The 18,912-nt window shown below is 51.5% G+C and overlaps 1 protein-coding gene across 3 annotated transcripts in view; it reads left to right on the top strand.

The window, feature by feature from the left end:
* The window catches only part of Slc13a3 (solute carrier family 13 member 3), a 71,492-nt gene extending 59,237 nt beyond the window's left edge, over positions 1-12,255 (top strand). For all 3 annotated transcript variants that reach the window (XM_052724582.1, XM_052724581.1, XM_052724583.1), the window contains 3 exons: positions 7,276-7,437; positions 8,949-9,086; positions 10,684-12,255. In XM_052724582.1, the coding sequence (XP_052580542.1) occupies positions 7,276-7,437; positions 8,949-9,086; positions 10,684-10,860 (477 nt within the window). In that variant the 3' untranslated portion in view covers positions 10,861-12,255. The remainder of the gene's footprint in view (positions 1-7,275; positions 7,438-8,948; positions 9,087-10,683) is intronic.
* The last annotated feature ends 6,657 nt before the right edge of the window (positions 12,256-18,912 follow it).

Below are 18,912 nucleotides of genomic sequence, written 5' to 3'. Positions count from 1 at the left end.
ACAGCAATAGTAAACCCTAACTTAAGACACATGGTATATCTGGGAAGGCTTCCTGGAGGAAGTAGTATGTTGTTCAGGTCTGGAGGGTCAGGCCACGCAGTGGGACCAGACTGTCTCCATTAGAATCACAGATTTTCTTGTGTGTGACCTTGGTTAAGTTGTTAAATCTTCTGGGTCTCAGTTTCCTTGTCTATAAAATGGGAATGACAGGACAGCCACCTGCTAGAGCTGTCACATAGTGTTATAAAATGAGACAATACTTGGGACACAGCCTGACACAGCTGGCTATTTGGAGTGGACATTAGAGAAAGGGCCAGTGGAGGGTAATGGGGCAACTCAGGCTGCACAATTCAGTGGTTAAAGCCTTTTGCTACAGGAACTGGGTGCAGCCTGGCCCTGGGGCTGGGGTTGCTGGAGAAACTGTACCCTAGAGGCTTCACCAAGCTGGGGGATTGGTGGTGGGGCACTGTCCCTGGGGCTGGGATGCAGGGCCGTAGTGCATGCTGGGAGGCCAGTGCTGGGCAGTCAGCCAGGGTTTCCATTCAGTGGGGCCTTTGTCTACCAGCTGCCCCTCACCCCAGCCTCTGTCCTCAGGCGGCAAACTCTGGCCCAGGAGCCACCAAGATGCTTGTGATACCTCTGGCTTCTAGACCCTGTCCAGGCCCTTCACCAGGCTGCAGTTGGGCCACCCGAGGCTTGAGGATCCCTGGCTGGAGCATAGGTGGGCCTGGACATGTGGATTACCCAGAAGCCATAGCAGTACTTCCTCAGGCCACCTGCTGCAGAGCGCACCCTAGACGCCCCGTATACTTCCACACTAGTCTAAAGGCTTCCCTTACTATACACACCCAGCCCCTGCCTCCCTCCCCCTCCCCTGCTGTTGTACCCACCTCCCTCTCCCTTCTCCGGGCAGTCCACTGGCCCCTTGCTCTTCTTCATCCTCGTCAGACTCATTTCCACCCCCGGACTTTCTCTAATGAACTTTCCCTGCCATCTGAGTCCTCCTCACTCTTCAGGTCTTGACTCCTCAGAGACTGGGGCCCTGTTCCCTAAGGCTCTGCTCCCTGACCCTGTCCCTCTTGCTCTTAGCGCCCGGTGACTCCCAAATAACCATTTGCCTCTTGGTGCCCGCTCCCTCTTGAAACTGTGAAGCCACCTGTCCCCACCACTGGTCTGGACAACCGGGAGTGGCCTGACACTTAACAGTGCTTGACTTAGTCATTGTCTCAGTACTGTGACAGATGACCTAGCAAAAGCCACTGAAGGAAGAATTTGCTTTGCCTCATGGTTCAAGGACGCAGTCCATGATGGCAGCAGAGAGGACACGGTGGCAGGAGCCTGAGGCAGCTGGTCACATGGTGTCCACAGTCAGGAAGCAGAGAGGGGAAGGTACTCAGCTCACTTTCCTTCTGTTCAGTCAGGATTCCAGCCCAGGGGATGAGTCTTCTCAGTGAAATTTTTCCAGAACTATCCTCACAGACACTCCCAGAGGTGTGTTTCCATGGTGATTCCAAGTCCAGTTGAGTTGACTTGAAGGTCATCCATCCCAGTGCCCAGAAGGCCCATGTTGAGCCAGGGACTGGTTTGAGCATGATAACACCCCAGCGAAGTTTCCAGAAGAGAGTGGATCCCTGCCATTGCCACGAGCACACGCAACCTCGCAGCTGCCATAGCTGCTGGCAGGTGAGCGTCTCGTGTCTGGTCTTGCTCTGGTGTGTGTAAATCGTGTAAGTCACACCCACCACATAACCTCTGGGAGCTTGAGGTTAAGTCAGAGGCAGTGAATCCCGGAGGCAGACAGAGACGTCCTCCTCCGTCAGCCACTCTGCCCTGGAAATCAGAGCTGGTTCTTACGTGTGACTGTTAGCCCTGGCGATGGTGGTGCAAGCCTAAGAGCATGGCTGAGGTTCCACATCTGGGCTCAGAACGTGTCTTTTAGCTTCTTCCTAGTCAGGGTCACTATCACTGTGATGAAACACCATGACCAAAGCACCTTCAGCTTACCCTTCCAGGAAACAGTCCATCGCCAAGGGAACTCAGGACAGGACCTCACAGGGCAGGATCCTGGAGGCAGAAGCTGACACAGAGGCCGTGGAGGGGTGTTGTTTACTGGCTTGCTCCCCCTGGCTTGCTCAGCCTGCTTTCTTACAGAATCCAGGACCACTGCCCAGGGATGGCACCACCCACCATGGACTAGACCCTCCTTTATTGATCACTAATTAAGAAAATGCCTTTCAGTGTGGAGGCATTTTCTCAATTGAGGTTCCCTCCTTTCAGATACTTCTAGCATGTATCAAGGTGACATAAAACCAGCCAGCACAAGCTCCTTGTGCCTCAGTTTCTTCAACCGTGAAATGGGAATGATTGCACTACCTTCTTCATGCATGGTCATAGAAATTAAATTAATATTAGCAAAGTACTTGGGAAAATGCCCAGCATCGAGGAAAACACTCCATTGCTTATCAGATTACTTAACTATAAATCCTTCTTGCTGCTTACAGACAGGGATGGCCATTTTTCCATGCATCCACTTAATCCTCACAGTCATTTAAAGAAATGGAGGAGCAGAGACGTTAAGTAACTTATGTAAGGTCACAGAGCTCTTAAGTGCTGCAGCAGTTAAATGCTCACACAAACACAACAGTCTTCTCTTTGCTCAAACTTGCTTTGTCTCTTCTAAGAATTAGTTCACAGAGCTGGGTCTACTGTGTTTTATGAGGCCTTTGGAGAGATTTCCCAGGGCCCCAGTGTTACATTCTTGGGGCCTTGATTAGGTTCGTTTTCTTTGCCACTTAAAGAATTAAAAGGCAGGGAAAGGATTGAGCGCAAGTAGCAGCAGGGAAAATCTCAGACACAGATGACAGCAGCGGCAGACAGAATCAGCCAGTAAAAGAAGGCTTTTAGTAGGGGCGAGGAAACGCGCACCACGAACGCACGCATGCCCACACGTGCAGAGAGACAGAGACAGACACAGAGACAGAGAGAAACCCCTGCAGAGCAGGAGCATAGCAGGGACTTGGGAGGCTAAGATCCAGTCTCTCCCTGAAGGCTAGGGTTTTAAAGGTCTTGAAGGATTCCCCCCCCTCCCCCATTGAGGGTTGGTCTGTTTGAACAAAGACAGGGAGGCTGGCAGGCCCACCATTTGGGGGTAAGCATGTCCTGGTCTGGCCTTGAACTTGTCAGACTGGTAGGGCTACTCTCAGGAGGAAAAGCCCACCAGGCCTTTGTTTTAAGCCTCGGGGCTTTTGTCTCAGGTCAGGAGGGTGAGTAAGAAGTGGAAGCTTGTCACTCTTGTTATCTGTGGCCCCTCTTTCTGTTTGCCTGTCTGTCCAGCTCCTAGTCCCTCACCGGGAGACTTTGCATTTTGAAACCTGGACTTCAGCCTTCCTTAAGAAACATGTCCGCATTGTGTAGTGAGAGCAAAGAGAGGGGATCTAGCTGAAGAAAAATGGGGAAGAGAGACTCCCCTGGTAGCTCAGTCTCCCTCCATCCACATCTGCAAAGTGGCCTTGGGTCTGCTGGTCACCTTTGGGTCTCTAGAGAAGAGACCCTAGACAGTCCGGTTAGGCACTGACTGATCAGTCAGTTCTGAGATCCCCCCACAGGTGACTGCTGGTGACAGCTGGTCACATAGCACTCACGGTATCCAGACACGTTACTACGTATTTTAGATCAGCTACTTTTCTCCCTTGTGACCTCTGGCTTACAGATAAGGAAACTGAGGCACAGGGAAGGGAGTTAACCCAGAACAACACAGCAGGAAGGGGTTAGTTGGGAAGCACCTCCCCTTAGCTCTACCCATGCTGATTCTGGCTGCTGCTGGTCTCTGGGACCTGGGAATTCTGGGGGTTGTGTTTCCAAGGAAACCAAGTCCGCTGTTCCTCAGGGAATTAAAAAGGGCTGGGGGAAATCCTTTTAGTGTCCCCAACAGAACTGTAGGGAACTTAGAGGAAAAAGAGTCCCTCCATTGAGGAGCCCAAGTCCAGGCACTGGGATGCCGGCAAGAGGCCTCTCACTCAGAGGCTGGCCACAGGAAGCTCTTGATTGGCCACTCGCCTGGTCATTAACAGTCTCTCTCAGCAGTGTCCCTCTGGTTAATTGTGCCAGTCTCTTTGTGCGTGTTGTGCCAGGCCATGGCTTGAGGGAACACCAGCTGCCCTGCATTCCCTGTAGCAGGGAGGGCTGGCCCAGCCTCTCAGAACGCTGCAGGTTGCAGAAAGCGCCTAAGCTCTACAAGGACTTTCCTGGAGTGAAAAATGTCTAAGCTGTCATTTGTTTTTGTTTTGATTTTGGTTCTTTGGTTTTAAGTTTGTTTAGACAGGGACTCTTGCAGCCCTGGATGGCTTGAAACTTGCTATGTAGCCAAGGCTGACCTTGAATTCCCAATCATCCTGTTTCCTACTCCCCAAATGCTGGGATTAAAAGTATGAGCCACCACACATAGCTTCTTTAGCTCTTATTACTCGGGCCCTGAAAATAACTTCTAAGGTAAATCGGAGAAGCTAATGTGTTGCTCTGTCTAGATAACTGCTGTGACCCAGAATCAATGGAGAAATGTCAGGTTCTGAAATCAGATATCGTGACCCAGGCATGCAATCCCAGCTGTTCAGGAGACTGAGGTAGGAAGATCAAAAGTTGAAGGCTAGCCTGGGCTACAGAGTGAGTTCAAGGCTAGCCTGGGCAACTTAGTCTCAAAGTAAAAAGGAAAGTCTGACCTTCAGGTAGAGTTCAGTGGTGGAGCACCTGCCTCACATGCGTGAAGTCCTGGGCTCTGTGTCCAGTATTGCAAAAGTAAATAAATCAACAATAAATATAACTTCAGAATGAGCAGTGAATGTTTCACTCAACACAGAGCAAGCATCAAGCACCTTTCATGGATGATGTACCCCGCACCTGAGGGTGCCAGGTTGTTATCGGGCAATGGTAGGAAGGCATTTATTTCTCAGCGTTTGGGCCTCATTCAGCTCTGCCTTGGATTGACTCCTGAACCTACAGCTCTGTTACCTTTCTCAGAAAAAGCCCTAAGGTGGGGCTGGGGGTCCCTGCTGGCTGCACTGTTATCCAGACCTTGCTGAGTGGTGCCACCAGGGGGCGGCAAGGAATTTGAGGGACCAGCAGCTTTGAGGTCTTAAGGAGGCTGGCCTGGATATATCTGATGGTGGGAGAGTGTGCGTGATACATTGTTAACCAAGATAGTTCCTAGAGAGGTCAGTAGAGAGGGTACCCTGACATTTGTGTAGCATTGGTTAGAGAGATAAGTGGGGGGGGGCTTCTTGACCTTCTGTGCCCCCAGAAACCACAGTTCACTTTGGACATTGTTCTTCCTTTGTTTCATTTTGCTTTGATTTACGTTGTTTGTTTGTTCGCTTTGAGACAGTACCAAGCTGGCCTGGTACTCTCTATGTTGCCAAGGGATCCTCCTGCCTCCACCTCCCAAGTACTGACTGTTGGTTAAAGGGCGCACTGCTCTGGCTGGCTGCTGCCCGCTGGCCGCCGCCCGCAGCAGCCATGCTAGTGGAGGAGAGTGCTGATCCGAAGAATCACAGGCCATGGTTACCTTTTTAGAGCTTTATTGGGAGGGAGGGTGCAGGGAAGAGAGAGGGAGAGAGAGAGAGGACAGATGGAAGGAGAGAGCGGAAAGAGAAGAAGGGGGGGGTGCACCTGATTTTTAGGCTGGGACACCGTCACAGGATGGTGATGTAATTAAGGACCGAATCCTTACACTGACATTATAGGGTGTGCTACCACACCCAGGTGGGCATTGTTCTTAATTAAGAGTCAAGTGGCCGGGCGGTGGTGGCGCACGCCTTTAATCCCAGCACTCTGGAGGCAGAGCCAGGCGGATCTCTGTGAGTTCGAGGCCAGCCTGGACTACCAAGTGAGTCCCAGGAAAGGTGCAAAGCTACACAGAGAAACCCTGTCTCGAAAAACCAAAAAAAAAAAAAAGAGTCAAGTGACAGACCAGCTCCTCCAGAGGAAGATGGAAATGGTAGGGAACTTTCTAGAAGTTCATACGGGTATCTCAGTCACTGCTATGGGGCCATGGGCAAGTCACAAGGGCTTTTCCTCTTCGGTAAAATAAGGACAGGATGGTAGGGAGGAGCCAGCAGGTGCCAGCAGGTGCCCAGCCTTGATAACAGGGATTTTTAGGATGGTGACTAACGATACCATATTAATGTTGGTTTCTATGTTATTGTCATTGTGATAAAAATCCATCGGGCTGCTCAGAAGTCTATCATTAATCACATTGTATCGTATTTGATATATTAGACATATGCTGTCTCTGTTTCCTTTCCTGTTGATGTGATTTAAAAAAAAAATACCCCCAACAAAAGCAACTTAAGGGAGAATGGGTTTGTTTCTATTCACAATTACATTGTAGCCCATCATAGCCGAGAAGTCAAACAGGAGCTTACGGGAGCTGGTCCCATTTTCCATAGTCAGAAGAGGGCAATGAATGTATGTGTACTTGTGCTCAGCTTCCTCTCCCCACTCTTGCATAGCCCAGGACCCAAGCCCAGGGAATGGCGCTGCCCAAAGTGGGCTATTTCTTCCCACATCAATTGACATAATTAAAACAATCCCCTACACACTTGCCCACAGGCCGGCCTGATCTAGACAATCCCTAGTAAGACTTTTCTCCAGGTGGTTCCAGAGCAGTGGTTCTCAACCTGGGGGATGAAACCCCTTTGGGGTTGAACAACTCTTTCACAAGGTCGCCTAAGACCATCAGAAAACACAGATATTTACATATGATCCATAACAGTAGCAAGATTATAGTTACAAAGTAGAAAAGAAAATAATTTTATGGTTGGGGTCAGCACAACATGACGGACTGTATTCAAGTATCACAGCATTAGAAAGGTTGAGAACCACTGTTCTGGAGTGCGTCAAGTTGACAATTAAAACTAACCATTACATATGTTTCATATTATGAATAGTATATGGGATATAATATATTTTATACATATTAATGTGCCACCATGTAATAACAATAGTTAATCTTTTATGGAAGGAATAGTAGGCATTTTAAGTAAAGACTGTCATTGGAGAAATGAGACTTAGCTGTAAAGATCTATCTGGTTCCTTCTCCTGTTGAAGCTGTAACTTTAGGCACTGAACCCAAATGGAATTTGCTTTCTAGCCCAATGGATCCTGGGATCGCAGGGGTCTGGGCTACGGCCCATAGAGCACGTGGTGGAGGAGTTTGTACTAGTGGCTGTTTGGGAAGGGTGGTACTGGTTGGACCGAGACTGAGGGCATGTCTGCCCCCAGGAGTCGGGGCTGTCAGCGTGGATCGGCGGGCAGCTGCACCCCCTGGAACACGTGCCCCCGGTGCTGGCCGTTCTGCTCATCACTGTGGTCATCGCCTTCTTCACAGAGTTCGCCAGCAACACGGCCACCATTATCATCTTCCTGCCTGTCCTAGCCGAGCTGGTGAGGATCCCCGTGGGGCAGGGTGAATGGACCCTCTGGCCCAACTCCCAACTTAGAGTCCCCTGCAATGGAGCTCCAGCTGCCCTGCTTGCTTCTAGAATTCACAGAGAGTCTGAACCGCAGAGCCTGCTTGTAAATGACAGGGCCATCTTCCTCAAAGGAACACCAAAGTGGGGTAATTCTCAAAGCGCAGCAAGTTCCTTTATGGGAGAAGTAACCACGAGGCCATGCTGTGTTTCTTAGGGAGAGAAAGATTGTCAAGTTTGGCTCACTTGAGTTGCCAGACCAGCGTAGAAGAAAGTCCAAACAACCCAACTGTTGCCTCCTGTTTTAGATCAAGAATTTTCTCAAGGAGGGTTGCCCTGCACGTTGTGGGGTGTCAGCATGCCCCATCTTCCACCCACCACAGGCCTATGTGTGTTTTGTTTTTCAACCCCTGAAACAAATTCCACTGTAAATGGGGAGACTGTTTAAGCACTGTCCTAATGGACACGCAGACAGTTCCAGAAAGTGATCACCAGCAGGGCCGCCGGTCCTCCCTTGTATGAACAGGCCACTTACATCAAGACAAGGTTCACCTGGGAGTTCCTAGGTGAAAGAGCATGGGCACTGGAAGCAGTGCTGGATGAGAGCAAATTGTCCTCCATAGGGCATCTGGGAGTCCTTAGGCTCTTTTGGAGTAGGACTGGGTTAATCAGACCCTGTTCTAGAGTCTAGGATACCTGGTAATAGGTGGAAATAGGATGGTGTGAGGTGGTATGGAGGAGGGAAGGAAGCTCCAAGCCTGTCAAGTCTGAAACTGGGAGTTTCTAGAAAAGATACCAGCAAAGGACATTTGCTCTTAAATATGGCTTCTCATCAAAATCAAAATATCTACTGACCAGGGATGATGGTAGAGCCTGTCAAGAAAATGTCTACACTTTGGGTCCGGTAGGTAGAACCTGAGACCGGCTCACACTGAATTCTCCATCTCAGGAACATGGCAGTGCTTGCCAAGGGGACACCCCCCTGGGCTCTCAACTCAATCCAGGCTCTGACCAAAGGTGGCCCATGGCAACTTCTAGGATAGTGTAGCCAAGGGCAGGGCCAAGCCTGGTTATGTGAGCCTTAGTTCTTGACCTACGGCCCTGGACCAGCTACAGCCTGGGTACCTAGGAGTGTATGAGAGATGCAGTGTCTTGGGCCCCATTCAGACCTCTGGATCAGTTACTCTGGAGGAGCGAAGACCGCAAGCTCACTCACGTGGGAAGGGGCGTTCTAAATAAGTTTTTTTTTTTTTTTTGCCTGCTCCCTGGTAAACTGCAGTGTGGCCCTGTCATCACTGACCTTAAGAAGGTTCTTCTGTTTCTGTAGGAGTGCCTGTCCTGCATTTGTGTCTGGCTACATTTTTCTGTGTCTGTCCCTCTCTCCTCATGTGCCTCTGCTGTTCTCTGTCACTCTGGCCATCTCTATTGTCTTTGACACTCTCTTTCCAACAGTCTCAGTTTCTAACTGTGACTTCTTTGGGCCAGGCTATCCGGCTGCACGTGCACCCCTTGTACCTGATGATCCCTGGCACAGTCGGCTGCTCCTATGCCTTCATGCTGCCGGTCTCCACACCCCCCAACTCTATTGCCTTCGCCAGTGGACACTTGCTGGTCAAAGACATGGTAAGTGTGGGCCTTCCCAGCAGTGGCCTGGCAAGAAGAGGGGTGAGTGGAGGGCCAGAGGAGCCAGCATGGCCAGTCTATCCCACGCCCCCATTGGATGCTGAAACATCTGAAACCGAAACCTTATTCTTCCTCCTCCTCACCTCCTCCTCCCCCTCCATTCTCCTCTTCCTCTATTCTCCTTTTTCTCTGAATTTTTCTTCCTCCTCTTCCTCTGTCCCCAGCCACCACCGCCCCATGCATCCTCAGCTCACACAGCTGAGGTCAGCCTACCGAACCAGACATGAGACCCCAACAGGATAAACGGGGACAGAGGAAGAGCAAGGCAGAGGCAGAGGAAAGAAGTCCCTCCAGGCCTCTTTCATAGTTGGGTTTACCCAGTGTAATCTGGGTTCCAGCCACGGGGGGGGGCAGCAGTGCAGGAAGGGTGCTTTCTGTGACTGGAGGCCAACTAGAAGACTACTCCTCATGTGTTAAAAATATGTGAATTTCATAATTGTTAAGTGAAAAAATGATGCAAGGTACTGGGGATCAAAAGAGAGTGATGGGATGGACAAAATGACCCTTCTGTGAAAATGACTCACCAGCCTTGCGAGGAGCCATGGCGGGGGTGGAGGGCGGGGAGACTGTCCAGGCAGAGAGTCCAGCTCCTGCAAAAGTCTAAAGTGGGGAAATGGCTTCACTCCATGTCATCAGATCCACAGAGCCAGGGCTTCTGGGTCTGAGTAGGTTTTGAGAGGAATGACATTATTAGATGTGGGGTCTGGGTTTCCAGGAAGCAGGCCTGAAACAATTGAGATGTCTTCATTTTGTGACCCTGGCTGGCCTTGAACTTGCAGCTGTCAAAGCAAAAATAGCTCTTACCTCAGTGAGGAGAAGAGAAGGTTTATTCTGGAGCCAAATGTGAGTGAACATGGCCCAGGAACACAGTTTTCGGGTACCCCGAATGCATGTGGCAGTGTGCGACTTCATGCAGTTTCATAGAAACAGAACAGAGAAAGTCATAGACAAAGGTGCTGTCTAAATACGTTGATGGAAACATTAGCTAGGCAGGATATAGAAAATCAGCTGTAATAGCAGCTCTTGGGAGACAAAGGCAAGTTGTTGGCCATCAGGAGTTGAAGGCCAGCCTCAGCTACATGGTGAATGTGAGGCCAGTCTAGGCTACATGAGACCCTGTCTCAATTCTTCTCTTTGAGAAGAATTTCCTTAATTCCTCCAGTGTGTGTACCTGTGTCGTGTGTGTCTGCATGGGTATGCTGAATATGGGGAGGGGCCTAAGATCAAATGGGACCATTGGGCAAGCTTGCCTTTCTCTGTCTTAAAGGGGAATTGATAACCTTGTTGAAGTGAACTTTGTGGTTAATGGGCATAACCCAAGACCACTCTGTAGTCAGATGCCTGGCAGCTAGAGACCCTCTGTGAAGGAGATCACTTGGCCTGGGTCCTGGGAAGCATCCATGTCCTACACTTGTAGCTGGCTCCAGCACTGCCAGCTGTGGGCTGCCAGCTGTGGGCTGCCAGCTGTGGGCTGAGCCACCATCTCCCATCGGCTCTGAGGGCCTGTGCTGCTCTGCTCACTCGGTCTCCGCTGCAGGTGCGGACCGGCCTCCTGATGAACCTGATGGGCGTCCTGCTGCTCAGCCTGGCCATGAACACCTGGGCACAGAGCATCTTCCAGCTGGGCACCTTCCCAGACTGGGCCAACACCCACTCTGCCAACGTCACCGCCCTGCCACCCACCTCGACCAACAGCACGGTTCAGATCCTCTGAGTCCTGCTGGGGACTTCCCTTTGGGCTGGGCCTTCCCCAAGGGCTATTGTTGTCACTTGCTGTTAGGACCCCACAAGCTGATCGAGCGATTCTTTTCTGTAATCTGATAGGAGGCAGCAAGCAAGGGTGGCCTCCAGGGGTCCCCTTGGGCCTCCAGCTCACTGTCTGCATTCTCTTTCTTTCTCATGCATTTCAAAGCCTGTCTCCTGGATCTGCTGCCTGAGGAACAGGCTTTTCTCACTGAGCTGGTCTGTGGTCAGGGTGCAGGGAAGTCCACTGGAGCCACAAGGGACAAACCTGAAATGGCATTTCTCTTGCACACCTGGGGTTGGGAGCTATCCATGCTTATGGCTGCCACTGGCTTTAGGTCTCTGAAGACAGCACCACTCTGCTGGGGGCGGCATTGTGGCTGCAAAGCTCCAGGCCAGATGTTACAGCTGTTCACTGCAGGCTGGATTCTGCCCATTTCTGTTTAATCATCTCCCCTGTAGACGCCCAGAAGCCAGAGGTGGTCCTCCATTCCCTGGAGGACACAGGCTTCTGGAGTCTCTTTGCTGCTTCTCCAGCCACCACGACCCACCCCCCCACCCCCGACACACACACACACCATGGGGCTTTGAGAAACCCCAGCTCACATGTCTACCCAAGATGCTTAGGGCTCTCTTTTCTCATCTGATTCCCTTAGGTCATAACTCCAGGTCAAGCCCAGCTGGGCCCCCATTATCCGTCAAGGACCCTCCCATCTGTGGCCCTTGTGATGGGCTCTTGTGGCTGCAGACCACCTGCTGTTTCTCACCCCCACCACTGGGTTTGGCCTCTCCACTCCAGCTCATGTAGTCAATATGTCTAAATTGCAAAGGCCACAGTCTTCAGGGGTGAGAGAAAAATCTGGAGGTTAGTGGAGGCCTTGAAGAAAACCATGGCAAAAAAGGAAGCATACTGTAATATGTTCTGCAGATGGAGACCCTGAGCTAGCCTGCCAGCAGAAGCTGGAGCCGGGAAGCAGACAATTGCTGTCCTTATTCCTAGCATAAGCTTCTGGCATCCCGTGAATGGAGCAGGGTGGGGACAGCGGGCAACTTGGAACTCTGCTGACCCCCGGGGGCGGAGCCCTCACTGCCTTCCCAGGGTGGACATTCCAGAGATGGACCCTTTCTGATAAGGCACAAGCGAGTCAGAGTGCTTTCCCAGAGCTGGGGTGTTGGGGGCCCTGAACTGGCGGTGGCACTACAAGACTGATCAGCTCAGCCCTCTGGGAATGGATGGGGGTGTCCCTCAGGGGACAGGGACAGACCACGCACTGAGAAGCCCATGGCCTTGTGACCACAAGATTCATGATTTCTGATCCTGCTGATCAAAAATGCGCTCAAATAAAGAATGTTGGTCAATACTGGATATGATGATTCTTGGATTTTCAGAATGAAACCCTAGATTCCTGGTCTAGAACTTCTGCAAAACTGACCTCTGACTTCCCCTCCCACACTGTCTCACCCCTATGCACACTCACACTTCCTCAGCTCTCAGGACGCTGTCGTATTTATTTTTATGGTTTTTTTTTTTTTTTTTTTTTTTTGGTTTTTGGTTTTTTTCGAGACAGGGTTTCTCTGTGTAACAGCCCTGGCTGTCCTGGAACTCACTTGGTAGCCCAGCTGTCCTCTAACTCACAGAGATCCACCTGCCTCTGTCTCCTGGAGTTCTGGAATTTCAGGCATGAGCTCCCACCACCCGGAAGATTTATTTTCTTGTTTATTCCATTACCTCACCTTGTAGAGTATAAACAACAAAAGCCATTCTCTGGCTCCCTGATGTAACTCGGATGTCTGGACCAGGTTCCAGCACATAGCCAGTGCTCAGTAAGTTCTTGATCCATGAACTGACCGCAGGTTTGAACATGCTCTCCGTCTGTTCTTCACTCCTCACCGTGGTCCATTCAGCAGGCACTCAGCCTGTGATGTGCTGGTTCAGATGTAGAAGGAGGAGCAGGCAGTGGGACAGTAAACATAGTACAATGACAGTCATTTAAATGGCCACATGATGAGCTGACTCAGGCCGTGGGTTTCGGGTGGGCTTCCCTGAGGAGGTGGCATTGGGCTGAAGCCGGACACAATGGCAAGATACTCATAGTTCCCTGGGAAGGAGAATGTGGAAGTTGTGGGGACTCTGGAGGAGGAGGAACAGCATGGGACAATGACCTCAGGTTCTGGGCTATCACCTGGGTCTTCCAGTGGCAGCTATCCTCACTTCTGCCAGGACAGGACCCCAGGGTGTCGCTGGTCCCCTTTACTGACTGGCTGTGCACTCTCAGCAGAAGACCTGAGGCAAGAGGACAGGGCACTGACAGAGGCACTCACCATGGTGGTGTGGGAACAGGGGAGACTGAGTCACAGGAAATATACTAGGGCTCATCTGGAGCCTGCCAGGGGTACCAGAAGTCAGAAAGGACAAACAAGCCAATGCCAGCCCAGTTTGTCATCTACAGCTGCTCAGTAACCCACCCAGCACTGCGGCCATGGGACTGATTTGCTGGTTCTCTGCCTCTGGGCAGAGCTCTGTGGAGATCCGGCACCTCATCACCTCCAAGAACATGAGCAAAGGCCCCGTGGCATCGCTGGGGGCTGACTAAACTGTGATAGCAGGTCACAGAACTTGGCTGCTGCTGGAATGTTCCCAGTGGTTACTAACCCTCTGGGGTCCCTCTTCAGGTGACTGCCCAGCTCCCAGCTTGGATCTTGGTAAGCAACTGCATTCAGAACAGGAGTTGAGGTTGTCGGCTCTGATGAATGTTTTTGGCCTGTGGTTTGAGCCTGACAGAAACTGCAGACAGTGAAATCTCAGGTGGTGATGGCTGTTGCATCTCACTGAAGGGGAAAGAGAAAGAAGATGTGTTTTGGGGGTGGGCTCACAGCTGTGGAGACTTGGGGAATTCCCACACCTGACGGGATGGCGAATGGGGGACCGGCAGGTTGAGAGTAGAAAAAAGTGACAGTTGGAACTGGAAGACTGCGGTCTGTGGCAGCCCTCTCACCCGGCCCTTCTTTTCAGACCCTCCTTTTGCTGATTGGACCAGGCCCGCTCCTGTTCTGAGGACCATCTTCTTTGCTCCAAGTCCATTGACCTAAAAGTTAATCTAATCAAAAACACCCTCACAGAAACATCCAGAATAATGTTGGACCATCATTGGTACCATGGCTTGGCCAAGTTGGCACATACAATCCCACATGTCCCACCAACAGAAACCAGAACGCACGGAGCCTTCTGTGTGGCCTTTCTGGGTCACTCCTGGGCACAGGGTGGGGAGGAAGAGTGGGGTGTGGAAGGAACAGACCCCGCAGTCACAGCACGTGGCTTACCCTGTCAGAGTGCCAGCCCCCTGTCACGACACAGAGACTTCTTATTAATTATGAATGCTTGGTCTTAGCTTAGGCCTGTCCCACTAGCTCTCATAACTTATTTTAATGTGTCTCTCTTCATCTATGTTTTGCCTTGGGGCTTTTGACTTTTCTTTCATTCTGTATGTCCTACTTTCCTGCTTCCTCCATGTCTGGCTGGCCCCTGTGTGGGAGCCCGTTCTCGGGTTCCTCGTGGCTTTACCCAGCATGTCCGCATAGAGGATGATTAGGACCACGGGCCTGAGTGCAGGTGTCTGAGATGGTCTGCACTTGGCTGTGCTGGGGGAGGAGGTCTTTTGCTCCACCCCTTGGTGTCTCTATAAAAACCCTGGGGCAGAGACAGTCGGGGCCCGTTGGAATAGGTTCCAGGCCCTTTCGAGGCTATCCTTTATTTTCTATCTGTTTATCTCCGCCATATAAATCCTTCTATCTATATTTCCTGCTGCTCGCACTCAAGAAAACTCTGGGGAGCTGTGGGGTTGGTGGGTAAACACCCCACACCCCTGGTGTCTCCCTCTGTCTTTCTCCATTATTTCTCAAACCTAGATTCCTCCTCCTACTAATTCTTTCTGCCCACCAGCCCCGCCTGTCCCTCTTCTGCCTAGCTATTGGCCATCCAGCTTTTTATTAGACCAATCAGGTGCCTTAGGCAGGCAAGGTAAAAACAAATGCAACACGTCTTTACATAGTTAAACAAATGTTCTATTCCACAACAGGTTATACCGTAAACACCCCTCTCTCCCCAGGCCCCAACTCTGCATACTGTCACTGGCTCTCTGCTTTCCACTCAGCCACCTTTCTGGCTTGTGAAGGAATATGACCTCCGGGCCCCACAGTCTGAGCTGGGAAGCTCTGTCTCAGCTCCAGTGGTCACTGGCTCTGGCTCTCCTGAGCAGCACTGCCCACAGCACTTTCCGAGGTGATGGAGGTGGTCGCCATTTGCCCACCTAACATTTAGGCCATGACATGAGTGATTCCCCTCAGTACTTACAGTTATGCAAAAAATAAATATAAATTATCCTGTCATGTTTTTGTATATTTCTTACATGCTAAGCAGGTTCATATCTGGGATAAATTCAGCGGAACAAATATTTTATTAAAATGGATTTCAGGGCAGGCCCAATAGCCTAGCAGGTAAAGGAGCTGGCTGCCAAGCTTCCTGACCTAAGTTCAATCCTTAGGACCCACATGGTGGGAGGAGGGAACTAACTCTTCAGATTGTCCTTGGAGACACACATACACACACACACACACACACACACACACACACACACACACACACACATATTGATAAAATGGTTTTCAGGTTTTATGTCTTTACTAGAAACTTCTATGGCTCCTGCTGGCGGCTCCCATTCTGTTTCTGTTAGGTTGGCTGTGGTAAGACGTGTTGTGTGTCCACGTTCGTGTGAGTGCCAGAGACAACCCTCAGCAGCTGTCCCTCTGACCGCACTGAGCTTCAAGACACACTTCACCCAGGCTAGCCAGCCAGCAAGCTCCAGGAACCCCCTGTTTCCACCTCCCCAGGTTGGACTGTGAGTGCACGCCACCCCGTTGCCCCCCCCCCCGCCCCCCGATTCCAGGGCTAGGACTCAGGTCCTCAGGCTTGCACAGAAAACACTTTATAGTTCACGCCATCTCCCCAGCCTGCTGGGAAGATTTTAGCCACCTGTGTGTCCTCAGCCATATGCACTGCAGCCACCTTCCCACCGCCATGCTGACAAGCACAGAGACACAGCACACTGTGGGGCTGTGAGGTGAGTGACCCTGGGGACAGCTGAAGACTCCCCACTTCCTCTTTGTCTCGTGGCTCTGATTCCGAGGAGATTCAATTCCCACTCCCAGCCCAGCCCTGTTGACCGTGGTGACTCAAGCCCTTCCGGATGCCGTGGGCCTTGAAGCCAGGCCAGACTTGCACACATACCAAAAGAACCCCAAAATATCTCCCGCCCCTTGCTCCCTAGGCCCTGTGCTCCACTCTCCTTCAGCCACCTGAGGCTTCCCCCAAATGGCCTCTGAGAGCTAGGCAAAGGCTGCCCGTGGTTTATGGGATGCAGTCCCAAACTCTGATGAGACCCAAGCTAGGGGATAGGGATGGGGTGGGGGGCATGGAGGACATTTGGCCTGAGCAGTCAATTCTGAGCAGCCTGGATCCCACTCAGGCAAGGCTAGAATCCAGAGGGAAGGGTTTATGTCATGAACATTTATGTACTGCTTGCTGAATACTTCGTGTGCATTTCCAAGCTCACAGAGTAGGAGTTTTGTTTTCACATAGCGGAGGATGCCGAGACTTCAGAAAGGGGCAGTGTCTAGCTCCAGGTCACGCAGCACAGTAGTGTGAAAGCCTGCATTTGATTTTGATCCGTTGCCTCTACGAAGAGGCCAGCTGATTAGCTCCTGCAGCCCACTAGACAGCAGAGGACCCAAACCTCCTATAAGACTGACCAGCAAAATAAAATAGTGTTAATGTCTCTCTGCCCCCGCTTCCCGTGTGTGTGTGTGTGTGTGTGTGTGTGTGTGTGCTCGTGCGCGCGCGCGCGCATGTGTGGTGTGTCGGCTCCCTCCCTCCCCCCTCCTGCCTTCCCTGTTTCCTACTATTTCCTTCTTTCCTGGATTTAAAACCTTGGTCATTTTGGCATCAAAGTGTGAGTGTCCCATTGAGATACCTGGTTAGGCAACATGCTGTGAACTCTGAGAGAGAGCAGCTCCATAAAGCCTGAGGATTGGCTGCTTCTGGGCTCTACTGTGTGCCAAGGCTTGTCTCAGGGCTGGATGGGGAGCTGGTGCCTGTGAGGGCTCCTGGCTTCCCAGAGGGGCTCATGGCCGGCCCTCTGAGGGTCTGGTTGCAGATGTCTCCTTCAATTATGTACTGTGTGAAGTCACTTCCGCTATCAGGCCTTGGCCTGTGGCCCAGCAGGATATCCTTGTGAGGGAAGATGGCTGTCAATGGTGTCCCTTGCAGGGTGGGGGGAATGACATCCCACTTGGGGACAGAGTCCTGGTGTAGACAGTGACGGTGACTGATGCCGGGGAGCGCTCTCTGCACGCCAGGTGGGAATGAGCTTCTTGAATGGCCTGGAGTTACACTTTCTGGGCAATCACCATAGGGACATGTGCACCTATTGAGCACCTACTGTTTTCAGTGCAGTCTGCATTTATTATTCCCTTTACGTGGCTGTACATGGTGGCGAAGAACAGCACAGTGTGGCCTTAGCAAAGGTCCCTGTGGGACTCGTGTGGATTTTTATCCCCAGAGTCAGGGATTGGATTCTCCTGGGGGGCTTAACCATGGGAGAAGGGGCAGGGAAGTAGAGTGGAGTTCTTAGTCTGGTGTTACTGTTAATGAACTGCATGGTTTCTCTGAACCTCAGTTTCTTCCTCTGTGAAATGGGCTAATTCTACCTTCCTCAAGATCACAGACAACGCTTGGAAAATATGTCTCCTCCCACCCCTGTCTGTTCCTGACTGCCTTTCAGGAGAGGATGAGGCAGCTGGCCCAGCCCCCAAGAGGTGGGCCTCTGAAGGGCAGGATGAGGCAGCCAGGAGGGTTTGTTTAAAGGGAAGAAGCAGAAGCGACCGGACTCTCCGGTCCCCACACTTCCTCTCGACCTGCCGTGGCTGCCACAGCAGCTGCCTGTACACAGCTCTCAAAGACCATGAGGGACAACAGAGGAGCCATGGAACACCTCCTCAGGTTGGGGTAGGTTTGGGGAGTGGGACACAAGGGACATGCAAGAAAAGTCAGCAGCTCCCCGCAATGGGCGTGAGCTCCGGTCTCAAGCCTTCCCCTTACCCGCTGGCTGTGACCGCCAATAAATCCTGACCTTTCTAGGCCTCGGGTTCCTCCTGGTAGAATGGAAATAATAGCAATGGCTGTAAGGCTGTGTGGGAACAGAATGAGGGGGTGTGCAGAGGATGTGGCTCAGAGAGAGAGTGTGTCACCCCTGCTGTTGGTAATGTCCTGCTGAGTACCTGACATGGCTTCCAGTTCTTAAAAGCATTTATGTTCCTCGATATTATTTCAGTTCCCTGTTCCAAAACTAACCATGCTGTGTGTAGAGTAGTGTGTAGTCCCAACCCCTCAGTGTTCTCAGGGACCAGGAAGGGGGTACAGGTGTTGAAGACTCCTGGGTGTGCAGCAGTGACAAGCATCTGTAGGGGGCGCCCTGTGACGTGCAGCCCTGAGGCCCTGGATGTCTAGCTCCATCCAGCAAAGATGGCAGTGAGAAGCCAGATGTCCATGTTTCATTTTGACCCCTGAATCCAGCTGTGGTGTGACCTCCCTCCTGCTGTCACTAGTGTGAGCACCGAGGAGTTCAGAGTAGGTGTGTCTCCAACGCTGAGCTCACGGCAACTGCTGAAGAAATATTCCCTGAGGGCCGGAGAGACAGCCCCACTCAGGGACGTGCCTGTTGCACAGGCTCGGGGACCTAATTTCAATGCCCAGAACTCATGTGAGAAAGCCTGGGTGTGAGAGAACACACCTGCGATCCCAGCGCTGGGAGGTGGAGACGGCTCCCAGGGCCTTGCTGGCCTGCCAGTTTAGATAAGCCAGTGAGAGACCCTGTCTCAGAAAAATGTGATGGACTGTGAGAAATCTCAGTCAGTGAAAGTGCCTGACACTAAGCTGGGAGACCCAAGTTCAATCCTTAAAATCCAAGTG

The sequence above is a fragment of the Peromyscus californicus genome, unplaced genomic scaffold (assembly GCF_007827085.1).
Source record: "Peromyscus californicus insignis strain IS unplaced genomic scaffold, ASM782708v3 Scaffold_7__1_contigs__length_154581171, whole genome shotgun sequence".
Taxonomy (NCBI): Eukaryota; Metazoa; Chordata; class Mammalia; order Rodentia; family Cricetidae; genus Peromyscus; species Peromyscus californicus.
This window is presented reverse-complemented; position numbering and strand designations above follow the sequence as displayed.